The sequence below is a fragment of the Branchiostoma floridae genome, chromosome 9 (genome assembly GCF_000003815.2).
Source record: "Branchiostoma floridae strain S238N-H82 chromosome 9, Bfl_VNyyK, whole genome shotgun sequence".
In the NCBI taxonomy this organism is placed as follows: Eukaryota; Metazoa; Chordata; class Leptocardii; order Amphioxiformes; family Branchiostomatidae; genus Branchiostoma; species Branchiostoma floridae.
The window spans coordinates 7283268-7308136 of NC_049987.1; the positions used below are offsets into that span (position 1 = coordinate 7283268).

The 24869-nt window shown below is 40.4% G+C and overlaps 3 protein-coding genes across 4 annotated transcripts in view; 2 read left to right on the plus strand and 1 right to left on the minus strand.

The window, feature by feature from the left end:
• Positions 1-13626, plus strand: part of LOC118423045 (mucin-2-like) — a 27626-nt gene extending 14000 nt beyond the window's left edge. Inside the window, exons 13-35 of the mRNA XM_035830940.1 lie at positions 4-171; positions 565-1551; positions 1897-2009; positions 2244-2433; positions 2801-2870; positions 3302-3348; positions 3623-3796; positions 4423-4575; positions 5348-5473; positions 6083-6232; positions 6512-6651; positions 7123-7302; positions 7900-8061; positions 8288-8635; positions 8944-9082; positions 9558-9655; positions 10032-10179; positions 10513-10690; positions 10982-11136; positions 11333-11584; positions 11966-12271; positions 12660-12913; positions 13327-13626. Of these exons, the coding sequence (XP_035686833.1) occupies positions 4-171; positions 565-1551; positions 1897-2009; positions 2244-2433; positions 2801-2870; positions 3302-3348; positions 3623-3796; positions 4423-4575; positions 5348-5473; positions 6083-6232; positions 6512-6651; positions 7123-7302; positions 7900-8061; positions 8288-8635; positions 8944-9082; positions 9558-9655; positions 10032-10179; positions 10513-10690; positions 10982-11136; positions 11333-11584; positions 11966-12271; positions 12660-12913; positions 13327-13611 (4823 nt within the window). The 3' untranslated portion in view covers positions 13612-13626. The remainder of the gene's footprint in view (positions 1-3; positions 172-564; positions 1552-1896; positions 2010-2243; positions 2434-2800; positions 2871-3301; positions 3349-3622; positions 3797-4422; positions 4576-5347; positions 5474-6082; positions 6233-6511; positions 6652-7122; positions 7303-7899; positions 8062-8287; positions 8636-8943; positions 9083-9557; positions 9656-10031; positions 10180-10512; positions 10691-10981; positions 11137-11332; positions 11585-11965; positions 12272-12659; positions 12914-13326) is intronic.
• A 303-nt stretch (positions 13627-13929) lies between these two features.
• On the plus strand, positions 13930-24192 carry LOC118423076 (neurogenic locus Notch protein-like). Its single transcript, XM_035831039.1, has 17 exons — positions 13930-14025; positions 14498-14773; positions 15135-15257; positions 15421-15540; positions 15753-15884; positions 16217-16477; positions 17166-17291; positions 17812-17946; positions 18311-18433; positions 18707-18817; positions 18945-19060; positions 19312-19537; positions 19772-19841; positions 20106-20155; positions 20473-20578; positions 20852-21074; positions 21889-24192. The coding sequence occupies exons 1-17, from the start codon at positions 13953-13955 to the stop codon at positions 22429-22431; spliced, it is 2814 nt and encodes a 937-aa protein (XP_035686932.1). The 5' UTR covers positions 13930-13952; the 3' UTR covers positions 22432-24192.
• Positions 24193-24760: 568 nt separating this feature from the next.
• LOC118423118 (transcription initiation factor TFIID subunit 12-like) overlaps positions 24761-24869 on the minus strand; it is a 6260-nt gene continuing 6151 nt past the window's right edge. For both annotated transcript variants that reach the window (XM_035831119.1, XM_035831120.1), the window contains exon 8: positions 24761-24827. In XM_035831119.1, the coding sequence (XP_035687012.1) occupies positions 24792-24827 (36 nt within the window). In that variant the 3' untranslated portion in view covers positions 24761-24791. The remainder of the gene's footprint in view (positions 24828-24869) is intronic.

Here is a 24869-nt window from a genome sequence, read left to right on the forward strand (position 1 = left end):
CAGCCCCCACAACAACAACAATCAGAACTACAGATGTAACGACTGATGTTACAACAGATGCAACTGAAGTAGACACCACAGTTCAGCCTACAACTTCTAGAAGCAAACCCACTACTTCAGAATCAACCACAGGGACTGCTACAATACTGCCAACATCGTTGCTAACAACAGGTAAAACTCCTAGACTTGCCATGTTTGTATTTCACTCCACCACAGATAGATATGGGAGTGAAATATGTTGTTCTATTTCACCCATACCACGGGAATGGGTTGAAATACATGTATATTGCTATTCCTGGCGTTTCTGCTTCTCCTTCTCCTGTCGAATCTTCAATACGATTCATCCCAATCCTTTTTGGATCAACTAACCTGAAATTTGACACAGATTTGGCTCCTGATGCCCGAGACATATACCCACAGAACTTAATTCATGCTTGTGGCATATGCCTCTTCAGAATGATTTATTCTGAGATTTATGGCCATTTTTCATACAAAAGATATGCCCACATGCCCAGGGCCACCTGCAATAATCTCATTTTTATCTGTCTTCATCTGTCACCACAGAAAGTCCAACAGAAGTTCCAACCACAGAAGTTCTAACAACAGAAGTTCCAACAACAGAGGCAACATTGGTGACAACAGCTGCTACAACACCAGGAGCAACAACCCGTACCACAACTGTTCTGACAACAAAGGATACAACTGTGGTGGCTACGAGTCCCAAAGTAACAACTCAAGCGACAACGATTTCTACGACAGCAAAGATTACAACCCCGCAGATTACAACCCAAACAACGACAGCAAGGGTAACAACTGCCACAACACCACCAATTACAACCCAAATGACAACAAGTCCCACTACAGAGAGGACCACAGCAGCCACAACAAAAGTCACAACACCACAGTTAACAACACCGGAAACAACGGCTCCCTCAACACAAAAGGATACAACTGTAGTAACCTCAGCTGTAACAACACCTAAAGTGACAACCCATCCAACAACTGTTCAAACAACAAGGATGACAACTGCTACAACCCCACCAGTTACAACTCAAAGGACAACTGCTCCTACAACACATAAAGATACAACCATGGTCACTACAGCTGTAACAACACCTAGAGCGACAACAAAACAAACAACTATTCAAACAACCAGGCAGATAACTGCTTCAACACCACAAGTTACAACTCAAATGACAACTGCTGCTACAACACAGAAGGCTACAACCACGGTCACTACAGCTGTAACAACACCTAGAGCGACAACAAAACAAACAACTATTCAAACAACAAGGCAGATAACTGCATCAACACCACAAGTTACAACTCGAATGACGACTACAACAATGAGTACAACGGATGCCACAACAACCAAAGTCACAACACCCCAGATGACACCACAACCTTCTACAACTCCCAGCTCCACAACAGTGATGACGACAGTGGCCAAAGTTTGTAACTCAGGTTGTGACGAGAATGCGGATGCTTTGTCAAATGGAACATGTCTGTGTAGAAAGGGGTTCAGTGGCAATGGAACGGAATGTGAACTTGGTGAGAACCTGATGATTTTAACCATCACACGTCGTGCATTTGAACCTGCTAGCTACTTCTATCCCTGAAATGCTTGATATGTATGAGAGATAGTTGATGTAGTTGGGTCTAGAGTTATTATAATCAGGTCTGCCAGAATATGGCCTCTCTTAGTGACATCTCCGTACTGTATCTTAGTGAAGGGACTTAGTTACCATGGCCAGCAAGTACAAGTTTCTACATATCTACTTTAGCTGCATGACAATAGCTTAGCATCGTGACACCCCTGCCAGTTCTCGCCAGCGAGCCAGCTTTCTCAAAAGCTTTTGACTAAAAAAGTCTAATCTTACTATCCTCTGCTTCCAGTTTCAAGTGGATTTTCCCAGTCCGTGAGATTCACAGGTTTGACGTACAGTGCTACACTGGCTGACTGTGTGTCTAATGACTTTGTGGCAACCAAGTCACAACTGGAATCTACAGTGAGTAATAATTTTTACATTGACCAGTTTATGGATTATACCAAGGAGGTTTTCAACCTCCTTTTTTAGATCATAGCTTTGTCATATTTGTGGCTAATATTTTGATAAGGACAGCTTTTGCATCTTTATCATTGGAATCTGTTGGGCCATTTAGTTAAAGGGCTATGACCATGTTCTGGAGCTGACTCTTAACTGTACACTGCAACTACATTTCTGCTTTGCTCTTTCCTTCAGGTGACAGACATCTACTCCGATTCCTCCATTGCTGCCCACCTGTACTCGGTGACTGTAACAGGTTTTTCCAGCGGTAGTTTGATAGCACAAATGACGATCACCACCGACCCGGCTGCCGGAATCACCTACGATGTCCTGGAAGCTGCTTTTATGTCTTCTGTTGGCATCAGCCTGGATGTCAACACAACAGGTCAGTTGCTAAGCAGGAACTGTAAATACAAAACAAATGTACACTATAACCTGTACAAGTGACCTCGTCTTCATAAGAACCACCTGGCCAATGTAGCAGCTTTTGGTGGTTCGTTTGACAGTTTTTCTATATTGACCACCAGTCTTCATGTTGGTCCTGAGTGGCCTTGAGTTGGGAAGTTTAGACCGAGTGTGAATGCTGTACGGATAAATATTCAACTCAATTCTCACTTAGTCCATCATACCCTAATTGTTTCTCTACCCCTTTGTGATTATCATACATACCTTTGTGCTGTTCTATAACCTGTCTGAACTTATCAGACTATGGTAAAAGATAATTTCTGTTTTCATCTCTACACTCATTGCAGAAATTTGCTATTCAAGTCATTGCTCCAATGGTGGGAGCTGTCAAGTGGTCAACGTGTCTAGGACTTGCGAGTGAGTTGAATACATTGATTATGTCACGATGAATTGTTAACATCTTGCTTGTGATGGCACTGCATCATTGGGTTAAATTCAGTCAAGATGTGCTATTGCAAGAGTAACACGTCCATAAGTTTAATAAAGGTTAGACATCCAGGAAATAAGATACGCCAGTTACTTTTATAACCAACTGGATATGATTTTACACTGGATATTGCTTGTCAATGAGTAATTGGTATTTGAGTAATTGGTATTTGGGGTAAGAGCAAGAATGTGGATCATGTTCACTTTGCAAGGTTTCTTTTGTAGTAAAGAAATTATCAAGGAAATTTGAAGTAATCTATATGGTACAATCAAGGGTCATTCCAGACTGCATCATAACCTCACGATCGATGCATAATAAAACTAAAGCCTTCTTTTAATCTATGTGGTTAATGCTGTTTCAGGTGTTCGGTATATTACAGTGGCGACAACTGTGAGACTCGAGTGATAGGTAAGAGGAACATAAAACTCTATTAACCATGTTGCCATCATCATATTATTACCTGTATCAGACAGCAGAACACATAATTTAAAGAGGAAACATGTTCATCCTAATATTGAATTCAGAATTAGCCTCTACATGGACAAATAGTGGTTCGTCTACAGCATACTACTGGTATTCACTCTCCAATTTCTACTACTAGCATTTGTCCAGTGATCCGCAAAGACCAGTAGAGACTAATTCTTAATTAAACTCTTCCCTATTTGTACTTGTTTCTGGCTAGACGGCCAGTATGGTGAGTGGAGTCCCTGGAGTCCCTGCCTGTCGACCTGTGGACAGGGATCACAAGTTCGCACACGCCAGTGTGACAGCCCACCACCCCATGGCAACGGTCGCTGGTGCAACGGAACCTCTGTGGAATTCCGGGCTTGTGACTTGCCAGACTGCCCCAAAGGACGTAAGTACCACTCATCTTTACTTAGCGTTGGTGATGACTTATTTCATTTCAAACATCAGACTGATTATCCAGACTAAAGCTTGTGGCTGATCTTTGCAAATACTTTCATGTAAAAAGGCGTTGTTGAAAAATCTCCAGATTTTTCCACAAAATCTCCAGTCTTTTCCACAAAATCTCCAGACTTTTCCACAAAATCTACAGACTTTTCCACAAAATCTCCAGACTTTTCCACAAAATCTACAGACTTTTCCACAAAATCTAAAGATTGGTTGAAACAATCTCAACTTTGAAGACTGTTTCAGTAACGGCAGTTATTTCACAGAACCTAACAGTGTCTATTGCATTGAGTAAAACAAAATCTACACACACCATTTTTTTCCCTTGAAGCCAGTCCATCTCGAATATCGGTAGTTGCTCCTAGCTTTAATCAACCTGGTTTGGCTGTTTGTAACCATTGACAACTTCACAATAGGGTTCATTATATAGGAACTGAAGGTCTAAGAAATAACATCTTATTTCCTTGATGATGTTGCTACAGTGTACTATACGACCAATACCATAATACAAATTGCTCTTTTATTAATATTCATCAAAACCGACTTTGTGATTTTGGCTTCACTTTACAGACATTGACTGGTGTGATGCTGAAGAGGACCGCTGCTCCCAGACCTCCGGAGCTGGAAACTGTTTTCTCACAGCCCCAGACTACGACTGCTACTGTGACCATGGTTACGAGATGATCCTTAGTAACAATGACACAGAGTTTGTCAGATGCCAAGGTAGGGCACTTCATGCATTTTCAAATGAATGACCTCATACATTTTGTACAATGGGGATCAGGATAATGCAGCTCTTTACCACATGGCCCAGTCAGCCCGGCCCAACACCCTGGTCAACTCTGCCAGAGTTAGGGTTAGGGTTAGGGCTAGGGTTAATGGTTAGACCAAGTTGATCAGGTCTTAAGCAGAGTTGGTCTAATAGTAGCATCCATGGGTTGAATTCGTAAAGGGATGATGCGTCCGACATACCATACAGTGTACAATGGTATTGAAAGGATGAAAAAGATATGATGATCATTATTATTGAGATTGACCAAACACATGCACGGCATATATGAGATCTCTTTTGGTTTGGTTTTTCTATATTGGAACAAAAACTATAGAAAGGTGGTTTAGGTACTAACTCTGACAGAAGAGGCATAAATGTATTTTTTGGTTAAGGATTTTTATCTTTGAATAGATTGTATGTAATGTGATAATACTGTAAATGCAGAAACTTTCGCGTTGGTTTAATGTTCACAGTTTTCGTGGCGGCCGCTTCACCACGAATTTAAAACCACTGCGAAAATTTTTCCATAACAGTAAGAGACTACAGTGCATGGTGCTTCTGTGAAATTAAAACCACAGCAAAAAGTCCATTTTCCCACTACCGCGAACTTAGATGCATTTACAGTATATCTGGTTACTTTATAAGCAACCAAAATCCTGCAACAAAAGTAGGAAAATTGATGAGGATAATCAAAAATTCTTGATCAACCTTTTGTTCTTTAAGATGCGGATGAGTGTGCACTTGGCTGGGATTTCTGTGACCCGAACTTTGCCACATGCACAAATAACATCGGAGACTACACCTGTGCCTGCATTACTGGATACAAAGGAGATGGCATGGAATGTGAAGGTAAAAGACACTCACAAACTACACATCCAATTCACTGTGCAAAAATCGATAGCCCAAGGGCTATATGCACCTCTGGGCACATGCATATGCACCTCTGTGCACCTAATTTGTGACTGTGGGTGCGCAAGGTGCACCTAGATATATTTGTAGGAGGTTGCGCACACCCTTAGTAAAAGGTAGTACAGGCTGCCAAGGTAGGGCACTTGGTGTGTGTGTGTGCTAAATAAAAGTTCAAAACTTGGCCAACAGGCTGAATAAAAGTTCAAACTTGAACTATGCTGCTCTAGACATCTTTCTGAGGGACGACTGCAGTGTGAAAGATGTCAGTAGCTTGAGGGATGAATCTACTCTACTATATACTTAGTAAATATACTACAGTAACTGTAATGTTACACTAGTACACAGCTTTTTCCTGACATTTAGTGTCATGAAAAATAACAGAATCTTTAATATATCCCTTATTCATTATACAAACAAACAATCTGCTACGATTATCAAAGTCCAAGAACATTATGTAATGATTAGTGCAAGTGGTGAGAAGTTGTAGATAGGTTATAAATCCTTTGACTTTAGAGTGATGCTCAACTTTTCCCTCACCTGCTTGCACAGACATTGACGAGTGCCAGGAGCAAGCAAACACCACCCGTTGTGATCCACATGCGACTTGTGTGAACACTGCAGGAAGCTACAACTGCACCTGTAACCTTGGATACCACAGCACCTCTCCACAGGAAACTGGCTTTGTTGGACAGTGTAGAGGTACATGTATGATTTGATAAATGGATGTGTGTGTGTGTGTGTGTGTGCAGTGTGTGGGTTTGTTTGTGTGTGAGAGAGGGAGATAGAGAGAGAGTGTGTGTGTGTGTGTGTGTGTGTGTGTGTGTGTGTGTGTGTGAGGATTCCACATTGTACTGTACCATCAGTCAATGGTTTTAATGACTGTAACATGTAATATTACATAATATATAATATAATAATACACTAATGTTAGACAAGAACTATTACTAAACATTATCTATCTATCATATTTCCCTGCAGAGGACAGGTTGTTTCCCTTTGGCGAGGCAGTGAATGACAAGCTAATAGGCATCACACCAGGGAATGGAGAGGCCATATCCTCTCCCATCATAGTGCCCTATGGACTTCCTGTTCCAGGGGGACTCTGCAATGACCTTTGTGTAAGGATCTTTCTTCCTTGTATCCTTGTTTCTCCTAAAGCACTCCTTGGCATTATACTGTAATGATGTAGAAACCTTTCTGGGTATAATGTTCATGATTATTTTCCAAGTAGTCCTGACAAAATCTATTCCACCACTATACAGTAGATTGCAATTGATTATTTTTCTTGAAATTTTATCATGACAATGCATTGTAAATGATAATAATTAAATTAATTCCTGTGACTATTTACAATGTATTATAATGTAGTGTATTATAATGTATATTGTAATGATTTTTATGCAGGTTGTACAAAGAAGTTTGCATTTTGACTGTATTTTTGTGAGTCAGCCATTACCAGCATGACCTGCCTAGCCTGACCCAGTGTGATGAATTGTTTCATTGCCAATAGATACAAATTGGTTAGTAAAAAGATCACAGAAACTTACTCATGTACAGTACTCCACATTGTCATTGCATATTACCAACAGGTCACAGAGAATGGTATCATAGTTGCCACCAATGGTCAGGATTACTATGGAATTCCCAGCCTGCGGAACCCAGGGCCACTAAGCGAGGAGTTGAAGAAGGAGTCGGACATTTGTGCAGTGTTTTCCCCATTCTGGGCAAACAATCGCTTCACTGGACTTCAGCCAGGGATGGCACCAAAGGTAGAAATTTAATTACAGTAGTAGTTTCTTTTATGGTGTTGTGGATGTCATTGCTTCATAGGTTTGGGTAGCTAAAGAAGCAAAATAGGTTGTTTCAAGTCTGGGCTTTGGGATATTTTGTTTGAACACCTAACAGGGCTCAAAATACTTTTTTCTGCATACCTACACTGGTGCAGGTAACATTGAAAATTACCAGCTCCAGACAGATTTTACCTGCACCAATTTAGGAAGTATGGATCATACTAAAATTGTTCAGGAACCATTGCTATTTTTTTGGGTGGGAACAGTTAATGCAGCTAATAGCAATCCATATACACGGTGTATATGGATTGTTATATAATACACCTACATTATAAGATATTTATGTATAAAGCCCAGTACAGGGACCAGTGCAGGTTAGGTGCAGGTAGACACCAAAAATACCTGCACAGCTCCAATTTTACCTGCAGTAACCTACATATGCAGGTGGTATTTCGAGCCCTGCCTAAGTATTCTAAATTTTAACACACAGCAAACAGATAATTCAAGACTTAGTGGCAAGTGTCAATAATGTTTGGCCTTAAAATGTGACGAGCTCCATTCCCATGTATGTTACAGGTGTGGTTCAACACATACACTTCTGCAAATGAAACTATGACGGCCCTAGTAAACTCTGCCATCCGAAGTACCCAGCCAACATCCGGGAGCTTCACGGCTGCTTTCGTCTTCATTGCAACATGGCAGAAAATGGTGCCTGCATGGCAAGCTGACAGTACTGAGGTAACAAGGCTTTTTATAAGCTACAAAATCGTCAATGAAAAAGTTCATTGTCGTGTGCTTGTTTCATTCATGTCAAGGAAAAAACATCATATATCTACAAGAAATTGTATAAAGGGACCTGTTTTTTTATTTTCTACAGCAGCTGCACACTGATTTAGATTTCTATGTTTTCATCGTGAAGTCACTGATCATATTGTCTTAAACTGTACCGTTGAACACTCTGCAGGAGAACACATTTCAAGCAGTAGTGGCCACAGACTACCACCACACCTACGTCATGTACCGGTTCAGAGACAGGTACATGACATGGGTCCCAGTCTTGCCTCTTCTGGTTTATTACCGTGATGGCTATCCTGCAAGAATAGGCTACCTGGTCAAGACGCCAAGCACTTCGTATGCCATAGAGGACCCGAACTCGGCTTGGTGGAGCCGCGGCAACAACGACATCAACGCATATCGTGTCAGCCAGAAAGTCAGTCCAACTACCGGGAAACAAGGCCAGATTTTCTACCAGGTGGACAACAATGGAGATGACTACGTCAATCCAAAGCTAGCATGTGACAACTGGGCAAAGGTTCGTACATGCATAACTGTTACTGTTTCATCATTTAGAACTTTTCCAGTTGAAAGTAAGTCTGCAATATTGCCTGGGATAGCCAGATTGTGATATGTACTACTCAAGACATTTTCTGGCAGAAAGGCATCTACCGGTCTTCAAGGTGGTTTTAGGAACCTCTGAATTCTATCACAATGTTTTTGTGATTTTATATCCAAGATCATCATTACTGTGATGACATTTGATTTAAGTACTACATTGTACTTCTGTCTTTTGCTCATAACTGAAAATTCACAAAATATTATTATTTTTTCATTCACATTCAGGATGAGCCAGATGCCTCTGAGTATGCCTCCACCTTAGTTGGGACATGTCCAAGATACTTTAGCCAAGCAAGGGCTGAGGCTGGCCGCTGGATTTTAACAAGTACCAACTGCTTTTCCAAGGCCTTTGCCTTATCTACAGGTTGGTTGATCATATTACTTGTGTGCATTGTACTCCCAGAGCAGTAAAATATCTCAGTGTGTTTCAGAATCTAAGATACCGGTAATCAATCAATCATTTCATAATCAAAAGTGCATGTTGATATCCATTTGTTACTTTTTAATATGATAATTTGTGGCTCCTTTTTCCAATAAGGGAGGCATTATCCTTTTAAGTGTCTATTTGGTCTGTTTGTGGGTATGAATTGTCGAAGGCTGCTGTTGCATGTTGTTGGATAGCATTCAGCACCAAGGACAGGCTTTGGTATTCATTTAGCTTATAGTACATACATCTGTGCTACGATGTACACACTTTTTGGTGTATTTGGTACATCTGGCAAGATAGTCTTGTAGTTAGTATTGTTGCATGACATTCTAAATACATTGTGGAGTATACGTGTTCTTATATGATACATTGTCACATACAATACCTGGAATCCTCAATGTTCTCTGTTCAGGGGGTAACTACGAGTGCTGCTATGACGACCGTGGAGCTCTGATTGACTCTGTCAGCAGGTTTGGGTCGGGAGCTGGGTTCCTGCATAGGTACAGGAAGGTATGCTGACCTCTACTTGGAACTTACCATAAACCTTAGTCGGCGCATATATGTAGCGGGTTTCATTTCTGTAACATGATGGATTGATCTACCAGAAAAATTCGGACCTGAGACGAGTTGGTAAAGGGCCAAAGCGTCCAACATCCTTTCATTTATACGACATAATGACATGACCTACCATATCCACATCACTCTGTGAGGCTATATTCCATTAAGAGACTATTGAATCTAAATGATACTGTACCAAAACTCTTATCTATTTTGTATTCAGCATTCATACTTTTTCGTACTGGTTATCAGTATTGTTGTGCATGTACTTGTAATTGTTGTACAGACCTATTGCAATAATGGCATAATTCATACATCTGCCCCCCAGGATATGAACACTAACAGTTCCTACTACAAAAATGACTACTTGCCTCAAACCTGGTGCTGTGAGATGTCTGGTGATGATAACTTCTGTGCTAAATTCAGGAGGAAGAGAGCGATAGCGTCATCAGAGAACTACCGTCAAACTGTGCAGGGTAAGATTATGATAACAAAAATTGACTTTGTTGCTTTATAAAATGTCTTTCAAGCTTCCTGGATCAAAATTTACAACATATGTACATTACCTATGCCACCTATGTTGGTTTATGATGTATTTGGTTAGACTGCAACCCCTATGTTGAGTTGGTTCGGTCCAACCACCAACCCTACGAGTCAGCCAAATTGGAAATAAACTCCTCAAGTTTGTTGTATTTATGATGCCTCTGAGACATTCCCTTTAGCGGGCTTACTACTGAACTAGCGCTAGGCCATATGCTTGAAGAACATATATATAATGCACTTACGAAAAATACAATTAAACCTTTCAGCCTCTGGCCTTGGTGATCCCCACATCACTACCCTTGACGGCGCCTCCTTCTCCTTTAACGGCCACGGTGAGTTCCTTCTGCTGAGGAACACCAGCGACTCCCCGCACAGCTTCGAACTGCAGGCGCGAACCAAACGTCCCATCATCAATGGTGTTGAAGTAAGAGGCACTGTCTACAGGTGAGAGGAGACACTTTTGGTTAGAGGAGAGAGCATCATATTGTATTTTCTGAATGGCTTTATGTAATGTAAGTAAGACTTAGTAATATCTTTTAATACCACTCGCATATCTATGGTCAACTTAAAGTAGGAGTGCAGATGATTATTGTCCTTTTATCCATTTGGCTTGCAAACTTAAGATTATGCAAATTCAACAGTTTCTGCACACATAAGTGTATTGAATTGTAACATTGATATGGTATGTGTAGTGAATGATCGATATTTATTGACTAAATTACTCTCCATTTCCAGTGGCATTGCGTTTAAACAACCATCCGAAACTGTGGAAGTCCATCTCCGCAGCAGCAGCCCAGGATTCTATGTTGTCATCAATGGTGTGGAACTGCAGAAGGAAGAAGTCCTTGCAGGAAAAACTTTCGGTGATGGAAGAGTCTTTGCCCAGAATGGTAAGAGACATTTCTCTTCAAAATCTCTGTTTTTATTTTATTTTCGTCTTTTGTTTTTGTCTTCTTGAGTAAGGCTGGCTCACTCAGTACCCCACTATTTCTTTCCAATGATGCTTTGGTAAAAGGCCTCACTGATATGGGTCATAATTCTTAGGTGATCAAACATCTAAACTGCAAAATTGTCTTTCTCTTCTAGACAATGCAGGGAATCTGACAGGCGTTCTCGTGTCCTTCCCGTCTGGAATCTCCATCTCCGTGACGAGCAGCCAAAACTTGCTGAGCTACGTGGTGGGCATGCCGGCAGGGATGTCTGGGAAGCTGCGTGGGATCCTGGGAAATCTGAACGGCAACCCTTCGGACGACTTCTTCCTGCCCAGCGGATCTCTATACCCCACATCAAACCCAACAAAGCCTCAAGATTCCGAAATTTTCCCCTTTGGTCAAGCTTGTAAGTGGCTACTGTTTCCGTGGCAACTCTGTTGTCACAACAGTCCAGTTGCTGAAATTCTTGATGTCTAAAATTACAGCAAATTTCAAAATGTGAAAGATATAAAAGATACCACCTATTGGATTTTTTTAAATACAGTTCACTTTTGTTTATAACTTACTATGGTGAGCAAAAGCCACTTGTCTTGTTGTCTAATAGTCTTTGAAGGAAGATTTTTGTTATCAACTGCCCCTATTTAAGTCACAGCATTATCCTGAGACCATTTTAGATTATGGCAATACTGAAGAATACAATTGGTTCTATTTTGAGTGCACTATAATACCCAAAAAAGTGGTACATGTACCATGATACGATAAAATAAATAATCGCTATTTTTTCTAGGGTCGTTAAGGAATGTCAGCTCTCTTCAAGGAGTCGATGTCTCCACCGTGACACTTTTCACCCGGTATCCATCCGGGTCTTCAGCGGCTTCATATGGAGACGACAGTTTTGTGCCCAAGTTCTTCACCACTGATCTGGATGCCCTCTTCGATGGGAACACCACCTTTAAAAACCAGGCCATTGCTGCTTGTGGCGGGGAAAACAACACACAGTGTCTTCATGACATTGCTGTAACAGGTCTAATTGAAGTAGGCCTGGCAACGTCCAAGGGACTATTGGCAAATCAGCAAGCAACCGCACTTTTAGGTAAATAAAAAGCATCTTCTTAGTTTAAACCAACATCTTATATACCAACCCAAAAAGACCAGCCAGGAGTCCAGGGGACCAATAAAATCATGTAGAAAGGTGGTCACTATCGAAAAGTATAGATAATATTCTTAATGTTTATGTCAGTGGGAAAAATTATCTGAGGGACCATTAAAAAGTGTTCACGACTTCACGTACATGTGGGATTTACATAGAGATAATCATTTGTACAAGTTTGACTGTGCTCGGTTTTACCAGTTTTGGATGTGCCCCAAATATGCTGTATTTGTGGATCATTGCCTCACTTTTTAATCAGTGTCTGCTTCAGCACTGTCTCTTTGCCAAATATATGCAAATGATGCAAATCAACTACAACTTTTCTCTACAGCAAATAATCCACCCAATGTGACAGCGCCAAGTGAAGTACGTGTTAAGGTTGGCGAGACATTCACACTCACCCTGCGGGCAACAGATGAGCAGCCCGTGGTGAACTTCACCCTGAGCGGTTCTGGGACGCTGACTCAATCTACGGGCCTGGCAGCTAACTTTGTCTGGACTCCAACAAGCACGAACAAGACAACTATCAGCTGGACAGCTACTGACGTTCTCAACGCTGCAACAACTGTTTCCCCAGACATAACGGTGAGCACAGCATAGTAGTTGACAATTTGATTGATCTGGAACGAGTAACCAGATCAACTACAATTGGTCACTCACACAATGTCCCTAGATAAAACACTTACTTATTATCATATGAACCAAGGAGAAGCAGCCTTTGGGACTGACTAATATTATATGCAAGGTCAAATACAAGCAATTGGATAGATTTTGGTAACAGTCAGACATTTCAGGTGGCCTCCGATACCTTTCGTTAGTGATTGAACAAGATCTGTAGTTCAATAGTTATTAGATTTTAAAAAATGAATTGATATGTAAATTATATAGCCCAATAAGATTACTAGATGCAATTCATCATTCACTGAAAGCAACAACAAATTTCCAGTATACTAAGAAACTTGTGACATCAAACAAAAATCCATGTGTCACGGTCATAGGTCTGCGGTTGCGTCAATCTTGGAACATGCGACTACAACAACGTTGGAGCCCGGACTGAGGGCTTTGGTGTTGCTGCCTGTGTGTGTCCCAACGGATGGGGAGGACAGTTCTGTGAACAAGACGTAGATGGCTGTGGTGGCAACCCCTGTTTCCAAGGTACAAACTCTATTCACATATCAGTCTCCAACTCACATCAGTCAAAAGGTTTTATAATTAGCCTGCATTACACAGGCTCTCTCTGCGCGAGGTTCTTATTTTACCTCCAACTCACGAGGCCTCACTAGTGACTCTTGATTTAGTCAGGTTACTTTCATCATTCCCCGATCAAGACTGTGATAACTGTAAACAAGTTCACTCATATAGTTGGATTGGGGCATGTTAGTTACAAGGTGAAGATCCAGACTGACTCTGTCATATGTCCTATAAATGCATGTGGCAATTCTTGTACTTGGGACATACATTTGTATTGTAGAAATTTGGCGCCAAAATTTCAAATGTTCTGAACTTTAAAATCTCCAGTCATATTGACATTTGTAACTTATTTCCAACTTATCTGCGTCATTTTATCACATTTCTAGCACTAATCAACAATGCCAAAGTAAGTAAAGACCAGCCGGCTCCCCTGATGGCCAACCAGACCGGGTACGAGTGTGGGCCGTGTCCGGGAGACATGATCGGGAATGGCGAGCAGTGCGAGGGTAGGTGTGCAACATTGATGGGGGCATCTGAAAGATCCACAACTACCAATAAAGTGTTATCTATTTGAATTGTTGCTGGATGAAATGCCATTTTCACAATTGACAAAAAAAACACATTGCAATGGACCAGTGATGTGTTTGCCTTGAATTCAGAAGACTGAAAGTTTGTACCAAAAGTCCTTCCCCAGCTTATGTTACTGTTTTATGCCACCGGAGGAATCTGCTTGGAGATTACCAAAAAGTGACATGTACCATCAGTGTAACACTGATGGTACATACTGCTTTCGTTCCTAAGCAAAAATTATGGGCGTTGAACACACATCACTATCAGTGGACTAGCCCCCAATTGAAGTGGCCTGTGTGGCCCCAAGGAGGTTTCTTATTGGAGGCCCAAGGCCATAGAAAATGAGATACAGGGTTTCACCATTGACAAAACTGAATCTTAACATGATCATACTTCAACATGCTGTAGACTTGAACGAGTGCATGCTGGATGTGAACCACACCAGAGCGCACCAGTGTGTGAATGCCGACTGCATCAACACGGCGAGTTCGTACTTCTGCGACTGTTTCAAAGGGTACCACAAGAGCTTGGACGGCCATGTGTGTGTGGACATCAATGAATGCCGGCAGCCCACACCAAACGACTGTGATGACAACCATGGCTACTGCAACAACACGGACGGTGGATATGTTTGTGGCTGTCTGCCAGGATATGAGCTTCAAAGTGATGGCAAAACATGCTCGGGTGAGTTGGCATCATAGGACAAAATCAATTAAACTGTGTCACTGAATAAAAACAACAGATGCTGTTCATATTCAGTTGCTTAAGTAACTGCTTTTTTGCTCATCTTATTACCTGGATGTCTAACCTTCATTGACATAAAATCAAATAACATTTGAATTGTTGTCTAAGAAGGGCTTCTTGTGTGCCATATGTTTTTAACATATTCTATATTAAAAATGCTTTGAACTTGGAGTTCATCTAAAGATATTAGTGAACATAAACTTATCAGGACAATTCAGTTGATATTTGAATCTTCAAGTTTCCAGCAGCTCTCATAGGTTGAATCAGTTACATAATATAACTGACATTAACTGCATTGCAGATATAAATGAATGTCTTGTGAACAACGGAGGCTGTGACCGACAGTGCATCAACACAGATGGAGAACACGAATGCGAGTGTGGAGCAGCCTATGAACTTCATTCCAATGGCAGAACTTGCATAGGTACAGTCTTGTTGTTCAGTTTTCTTTACTGTTTATGTGCTTGAAAATTCCTTTTGCTCCAGTAGTACTCATTTTTGGAACAATACAAATCACGGATCAGATGTTTTCAAAACATTGTTGTTCCAACGGCTGACTGCAATTGTTGTACTTCTCCTCAAAACAGAGCTTGATGAATGCAAGGCTGGAAGCAAATGTGAACATCTCTGTGTCGACCATGTGGGTTACTACGAGTGTCAGTGTCATCCCCATTTCAACCTTGATGTTAACGCCAGGACATGTACTCGTAAGTATGGTTTTTTCACATTTGTCTTCTTCTTCACCAAAGGCACCATACATCACAACAGAACATATTTTGTGTTCATTTTGATGGCTTTTGTGCTACAAATAATGCAGGGCTTTGCTGTTAGCTTTTATGATTATATTGTGAAGAGTCAAAATGCAATTATGCCATTCATGTAAAACTAAATTTCACATCATATTTCTTTGTTCCTACAGCCTTCTATAACTGTTCAGTGAATAACAGTTGTCATCCACAACCTATTGGTGGGTGTGCGGCAAACTCTACTGGAGCTGAGTTCTGTGTCTGTGACTTCGGCTACGAACTACAGGCAAACAACTCTTGTCAAGGTACCGGAGATGGTTTTTCTTAGCAATGTGCATCCTGAAGTTACATGTTACAAGTTCTTTATTTTCAGAAAATAAAAAACTTTACTGATTAGAAATAAAGCATATTTTACCTGAAAGCTAAACGGGTATTGTGAAAATGGGGTGGTGGGAAAGAGGATTTAGAAGTTTATGAATGTGAACAAGAAAAACATTTTCTTACATTGTATGTAACTATATCACTAAAATGTGAAATACCGGGGAAAACGAAAGTTTTGTTCCATCATATGTGGTCAAAAGAATTTCTTTAGATGCAATATGCAAGCATCATGCCACGATACATTTTTTCCCCACAGATATAGATGAATGCACTCTTGGGACTGACATTTGTGATGAGAATGCAAAGGAATGCCGCAACACCCCCGGCAGTTATGAGTGCATCTGTAAGGATGGGTTTCAGCGCACAACACTGCACGGCGGGCGAAAGTGTGACAACATTGACGAGTGCAGCGTGAATAATGGGAACTGCAGTCAGAAGTGTGAGGACACCCAGGGGTCATTCTACTGCAGGTGCCAGAAGGGCTACCACCTGGACACAGATGGAAGGACTTGCATAAGTAAGACACATCTCTTTTATATGTTACTTGCCATACATTGTACCTGTTACAATCGTTGCGCAATAAGATTGACTTGACTTTATTGTTAATTTCTAAGATGGAAGGACTTGCATAAGTAAGCCCTTTTTCATTTTGACATTTTAAAGGCTACTTACAAGACTATGAAGAAGCAATAGCCAGAGACTATGAAAAACCTGATGAAAATAAGAAAAGCTGTATGAACAGGTTGCATTTATGAGCATATACATGTGTGATTAGAAAATACATTTTATTATTGATCCCGAAGAAGACAGCAGTGGTCATTGAAAATTTGATCTGTGCATACACCTTTGTAGTGGAAGAAAGTTAAGCATTGTACTATGATTACTATCAACACTGGTTTCTGTCCTGGCCATTAGTAGACTGGTATTATAAAACTTGGTATACAACATGTCTAAGGCTTTATAAATCTGCATAGATTCTGTTGCTATCCTGTTTCCTATCAATACACAACAGTTGTAAGTAGTTTAGGTAGTAAGTATATCTTTATGGTTCATTTACCTTTCTCATTCATGCACAGATACTGTTAGAAGATATGTAAAATGTTTTAACCCCAACGACCTGGAGGTCAAGAGGCTAGGTAGGTAAAATGTTTTATCTCACCACTTTTCCTGCAATCCTTCTGATGAGTTTACTGTTTTCCCTCTAGACATCAATGAGTGTGCCGCCAACACAACCAACGACTGCGCAAGCAATGCCGTCTGTAGGGATGATCTTGGTGGGTTCCACTGCGACTGTAACCCGGGTTACGAAGGAGATGGATCACTGTGTGGAGGTTTGTCAAAATTTGATTAATTAGTGCATGTAGCACACATTTCTTGACAAGCTGCTGGTATCCAATTTAATAGGGTTGTCTGAAACGTTAAGTTTTTTCCATCTCGCTTATTGTTTGGAAGCCCATGCTGTGAATATTTCTTTTATAACATTTTGAGGTTCACATTTTTTTATCAAAAATTGTGAATTTCCATCCTGGGACAGAAGGACATGTCCTTGCGACAGCCCCACACCTAATCCTACACTGTTGAGTCCTGTAAAATTTATACAGCCTTCTGTTTTGTTGTCTATTATACTGGTTTGAGTTTTAGGACTACCAACGAATGCCAGCCCACATTGCTTTGTGGCAGTTGCAATAGTCACCACCAGATAAGTTTTTTTTTCATAATGTAACCTAAATTTTAGACAATATGAAGATGATCAGAGATGCATGATACTCCTTGGTCTTGAGGTATCTGGTAAGAAACTTACACTTTCACGTAGATATTGTAAGATTGTAACTGTGTTGTTCGTTCTTACAGATATAAACGAGTGCCTGCAGAATGGAGATGGCGGACAAGGAGGGTGTAAAGTCGGTTGTCGGAATTTCCTGGGCGGCTACGAGTGCATCTGTGCCCCTGGATTTGTTTTGGCAAATGACAGCGTCTCTTGCATAGGTATGATTGATCATCATGACAATACTGTGTACTCCCCTCATTCAATGAATAAAGTGTAAAAAAAATGTCCATTACTAAATAGCCCCAACAGTGAAGACACATTGCTAACCATACTCAGAAGAAGTTAACACTAATATACATTGTAATGTTGAATGAGAAAGCAAAAATTTCTTGTCACTATCATGATTTTAGCAGAAGCAAACACATTCTATTAGTCAGTTCTCTGCAAGTCTTAGTCATACAAATGTACATGTACATCCCTTTCTACAAGGAAAACGTTAAAATTAATTTTACTTAATTTTACTCAGCCTATGAGCTTTGTGCAAATGTATTGAATTTCATGATGTTTCTGCTTACCTTTCAGCAAAGAACTGGTGTGACAGTTCCCCCTGCGATCACTTCTGCACCAGTCTTCAGGACTCCCACAACTGCTCCTGTAGGGACGGCTACAAGCTCCACGCAGATGGACGCACCTGTATTAAAATAGGTAACATTCAAAACCTTAGACTTTTACGGACTGGTTAAGACATATTACAATGTCTTAAGAATTTCATTAGGAAAACTTTATTTCCTTAATATGTAGTTGTCCAATACAAAAAATGTTAGTGGCAACCCACAGCAACCAATAGTAGTACATATACATTGTTCTTTCCATTGGCTTGATACGTATAAGTCTCCAATACATATAATTTGACAGTGAGTTTTAATTGCTACAAGACTTAGTATCTAAAATACATATCGTCATTCTTCTCCCTAACAGAGTGCCATACAGGTTGTCACGAGCACGCAGACTACGTCTTCAATGGCACACACAACTTCTGCCGCTGCAAAACAGGTTGGAGCGGAGATGGCAGTACCATATGTGAAATAGGTGAGCATTTCTGTTACCTACCTATATAATAGTATCACTTTGGTTTGTACATGTAGTCTGTTGTTACCAGGGCCTCATGGTCTACCATCATAGGTATGATATTAATGGATGTTTTATATTGTTTCAGATGAATCTGCTGGATTTGGACTGGAGTTGTCCTTCGGAGGTCTTGTTTTCAACTCGGACATGAGCGACTGCAGAACTGATGGGTACAAGAATGTGAGGAGGCAGATAGAGTTGGCGGTCAGTTGGGAACATTCCCTCTTTGACAACATTGACATTTATGTTCTAACAAAATAAGATGGCACGTATTCTAACAAATATCTCTCACTTTCCACTTCATTTGTTGGAGGAAAGAAACAAAACTGACAGATACTAGTGTAGGAACATTTCAAATAAAAGAATTCAACTTCTCTGTCACAAGAGATTACTAATTCATAAGAAGCACATACAAAAAATTCCATGTCTTATAACTCACTTACTCTTTTCTGCAGCTGACCATGTTCTTTGAGACCCACTTCAACCAGACCATCCGCTCAGCATTCCAGTCAGTGTCCACGACAGAGTTCAGAAGCGGAAGTGTCATTGCCAACGCCATATTGTCAACTGATCCCTTGGCTGCTCTGACCAATGCAGACATCACCAAGGCATTTGTCGACGGAGCAAAGAACACCTCAATTAACCTTCTGGGCCTCAATGTGTCTGCCATTACTTATCGAGGTAGGAGAAAACAAATGCATGTTAAGCACTGGCCTACCAGATCTCACTTTGTCTGATTTGCTGCTGATTTTCTGCACATTCAATTTACACACTCAGATTTCTTGTAGTATGTCAGGTGCTTTCAATGATGTGTGATTCAAGTTGTGCTGATAAAATTGCAAGGGACAAAACTGAATCTCACAAAACAGATTAACAAAATGCAATGGACATTAAAGATTGTTGTTGTTATTTCAGCTTTCTGCTACAAAGGGTACTGCCAGAACGGAGGTTCCTGTTCCATTAAGGACAATGCAAAGTCATGCAGGTATTGTTTCAGTTTTCAGTTCTTATGTAGTGACTTCCTTCTTCAATTTGTTGCCGTTCTAGTCAGTAACCTAAAGGAAAGCATGGCTGTTGAAGACATTCTGATTCTGAAGAATACATCATTGACTTTGATTAACTCTGATTTTCTCTTCATACCAGTAGTAAGGGAATACAATGCTATGCACACAACAGCATTCATGTTTTTGATGTTCATTTTTTTGCCAGTCTGTAAACTCAATACTGTGCTACTGGTACTATTTTGCAGCTGCCCATTACAGTATACTGGAGCGAGATGCCAGATCAACATTGTGTCGGGTAAGCCACTCAAATTCATGTCATAAGTTTGGGACTGGAAAATGTCTAGACTAGGAATAAGACAAAAACGTGACATCAATACTGAAAACTATCAAGCACCATTCCATAATCACACATTTCCATCTCCCCATGTGCCTGAAAAGAAACTTTGAATGAACTCTATTTGCCTACAAACCAACTTTGAGTTGATAAAGTACAGAATGTTCACATATCTTCTAAGATTAAGTGGAGCAAATCTGTACAATATTAGATACAAATCAACAAGGGCAATGTTTAGCGAATGAATACAATTGACAGTGTATGTCTTTTCCTTACAGTCGTCTCCGGGACAACTGCAGGCTTCTTTGCTGTCTTTTTGATCCTTGGCATCTTCATAATTGTCCTGAGGAATCAGACACTGGAGGAAAAGGCTAAGAAATACAAGTAAGGACCCTCATGCTTTTGACAGGAATTTTCACAGACCACACTTATGCTTTGTAATTTCTCAGAAAGGATAAGAAAAATTGTATCTCTATACTTCCCGTTTCTGTGTTTCCAATCAAAATTATTTTCCATTCAAGTCGGAAAAAAATTCCATCTTACCCATACAATAGCTTGTATTGCTTTGAAGGAAAATATCATTCCTTCACTTGTCATTAAGACATAACAGCATATGTGCCTGCATGGAAGATACTTAAAAACTGTTTCCTTCCTCAGGCCAACATTTGCCAAGCCTAGTCATCATTGGCTGGCTGACCCATCAGCCATAGACAAGGCAGACTCCCAGGAAAACTTGTACGACATCCAGGTGACCAGGTTCCTTCCCGGGGTGCGCAAAAGGCACAAGTCTGCATCACACACCATCAGGAGCACGTCTTCTGTGGCCGGGGCTCTCAGGGACAAGGAGCTCTATGAGGAGATCTTCATGTCAAGTATGAGGGTAAGTACAGTACAGTTGCAACTATAGTCAAATCTGTTCGATTTAGCAGTCTACATTTCAAGACCCTTTTCACAGACCTTCCCTTCCTTAAGAACAGTTACAACACACTGTAACAGGAGAAAAGAACACTACAATCAAAGTTGTACAAGTGACAACCTCTACATGCGGACAACCTGGCCAATGTGACCATTTTTTGTTAGTCCATTAGAGATAATTTATAGCATTCACACAAGAATTGAGAACATGTATAGTGTGATGATCTGTCCTAATAGACCAGATTCTGTTGGTCCTGAGTGGTCTTCTTGGGCAGATCATTCTCCTACGCAGAGGGACCACAGTCGTGTCAAAACGACTTGTGTTACCTCTGCTTTCTTGTGCAATCAGACCAGTTAGGGAGCGCCCTGCTTATAAATATTAATGAGCTTGCCCATATATGGGCAGTCAGCCGTTGGGGATCGGGCGTAGGAGGATGGAGCCATGTAATACGCAACATGATTGGCTGATAGCTTCCCAGCGGCCTTTGGGAGACAGCTTGCGACATCAACAAGCCCAAGAAAGGCCTATTCTCTGATTGGTTGACAGCTCGTTTATGGCGACAATCATAATAACCACGGATAGGGCATGAGAAAGCAGGGCCCCATAAGTTAATGCCGTTGGGGACCGGGCGTTAGGAGGATGGGGCAGATATGACTGAACAAGTATCATTTTCAGAATACATCTCAGAATACATGTACATTGTATTGCCATACATTGTACAGTATATTCATGTCCTAATGGTAAGCCAATAAATTAATGACTGGTCTTTTGTTTCCAGTACCGTCTCCCCCGGCCTGTGATCGACCCCCGGGCATTGCAAGCCCTTCTGGACGCCATCACACCATCAATAGATGGAAGGCAGTCTGTGAGCACACGCAGCGTCAAGTCCATAGACATAGGGGAGAGATTCAGCATGGGTCGCACAGATGAAGATGCATACAGCATGGCTTTTGGTCCTGAGACGCATGGAGAGGACTTCCACTTTGATTTCACCTCAGATGATGATGATGCCAAGAGCCATCTGAGTTTCACGTTCTTCTGTGAGAGCACCACCGAGCAGAACATAGATGACGAGGAGGTCTTTGATGACAGCGCATCGCAGAGGAGTGAGATAGCATTTGAGATAGGTTCTCACACAACTGACGACACACACAGCGAGACAACAAGCTACACCTCGGAGAGCTCCTGGTCTGATGCAACAGTCATCAATGCTGCTGTACCGATGCCTCCCCAAGCTAGGCCTCGGCCACCCCCCAATATTATGGGCTCTCTCGTCAACCGATATGCTAAAGACTGGCAATTTGGTTACAAGAAATTCTGATGCTATCAGCTTTAACTGTAATTGTCAAGGAGATAAAAAAGGCTTCCTAGGGGGTGCAGAATGAGCTAATCTTGATGAGTTAAAACATTTTAGTTCATTGACCTCTGTCAATTGACACTTGCTGTGGTGGTTTAAACTGACCAGCATCTAACATTAAGCAAGTTAAGGACTTTGTGCTCATCAAAAAATTATCAAAAATAATCATCGAATATATATAATCCTGCTTTAATCCTATGTTAAGGACTTGACATCATCTACAAAACTTCTATGCTGCAAACAGTTTTGTTGTTGTTTGCATAGTGGTTTAGTTGCCAAAAATTCATGAAACGTTGCAAATGGATGTCATTAGCGAAAGTGTAGAATACATTTAATTGGAAACAGACATCATTGATTGATTCATATTATATTAGAGTTAGGTTTAACTTGGCTATGTTTCTTTTCAGAGGAATGTTAAAGTAACTAGTCAACAATAATTGTGTTAGTATCTTTACTGATTCATTACAATTAGCTACAATGAATTAAGTAAACCACAATTTTTGTCTGTGTTGTTTTGCCTAGTATCTATACTCAAATACGTATTACTACTTATCATTATAACTAACATCTCAACATGGAGAATACTTCTCAACAATGAATATACAAGACTAACTTAGATAAGTTTGTAAAGATCATATTTTGAGTAAGTGGATATCAAGACTAGTTTAAGAGTAAGTTCATGTTACGGTACATGTACACCTCATTGTTTGATATGTTAATACATTTAAATTGAAATGAACTTAAGATTGAAAATGAGTGATTATCTATAGGTTTAAATGTTAGCCAATTGTTATGGAATGGACTTTATACTAATATTTTCTCACTATCATGATTATGTGTATAAAGCAGGCATCAATCAAGCTGTTCTGTTTGAAAATATAAGGAACAATACTTCCATCTTCATAAAAGAAATGGACAAAGGCATATTTGATTCATTATAGAGCTGTGTCAGCTGTCATTGTGGCATTTTATTAACATAAGCAAAAACCTGTTTATTGTACATGTTCCTGATTTAGGTTCCAACATATGAAACCGTTCCAGAATTAATCTAACAGCTACATAGTACATAATTAAGACACAGTCGAAGATGACAAGTGGTTTGATGCCTGGATAATCTATGTTACAAACATGTTACATTGTTAGTCATTGTTCTATGTGTACATGTATTTTAGCTCTGCTTAAATTGAGGTTGACCTGATTAGGATTTTTAATAACTTCTGGTCTTCCGTGTACTTTTTCTGGGTCCAATATGTTGTGTGCAATGATGAAAAAATACTAGTAACAGCACTCACTGGTGCAGTATTGTGCACTTTTTTAAATTGAATTATTTAGCAGATTCTCCTGCCTCATGTGCAAAATAAAATAAAACTAACCATGATGTAGCATGATGTCAACTATTGTATGATACTTGGACCTTTTCTATCCCCTTAAAACCCCTCTTTCCACCTTGTACATGCGCCAACAGGAAGGGGTAATGAGCAGTTCATAACAGTACTTTATCATCAACATCTCGCAATGTCCAATCCTTGCAAGACAGGGAACATTGACCGTAAAACTGGATGGTGAGTGAGTGAGCACATATTTTCCTTCTTCACCCTACACCATTTTATAAATTCATCTCTAATACATGTATGTAAGCCATTGAATTTGTATGGCTGAAAGCCATTCCTGTGTCAAACAAGACAGTCACAGTATGACCGCTTTGCAACTGCTAGCCAAAAAAAAGATATAAAACTGAAAATACACTACCTTTATCTCTCCTATGTTGAGATGGCTAAGTTGAACAACTTCAAAGCGGAGTAATGGCACACCATCAAGGATTCTTGCTAGCACTAACAAGAACATGGTATTTAATCCACAAACATTAAGGCATTTTCAATTCTGAACAACTCTAATTGGTAAAGAAAAAGTGCAATACGTTTAAAGTTGACAACTTATCATGCAACAAGATAATTGGTGTGTAATATAATGTGACTACAAGAAACTATGAGGAGGTTACATGCATTCCACAACAGTATAGGAAACTATCCTTAGAATGTTTATTTCAAAGATAGGCTGCCTTGATGGTACTAAATACTTTTTATGTGTGTTGCTTCGCAACCTACACCACACATCCTCTTATTCTTCAAGTACTGTTGCATGGTATTTTCACACATCATGTAGTCTGTAGCTGCACTGAAATCTCTGGGGCAGAAACATTGTCTGATCTAAAACGCAGTCCCCATACTGCTGCCATGGTAGTTACATGACATTGTACAAGTCATACATAAATACTGTGTTGTTGCTTTTTTTGCGTATCATGTGATGTAGACATTCCAGATTGGTCACTTCTTTAAGGTCTTTCTGATCAAGGCCATCCTCTGCAATGCACAAAGTACGACAGTGGAGGTAAGTATCATGTC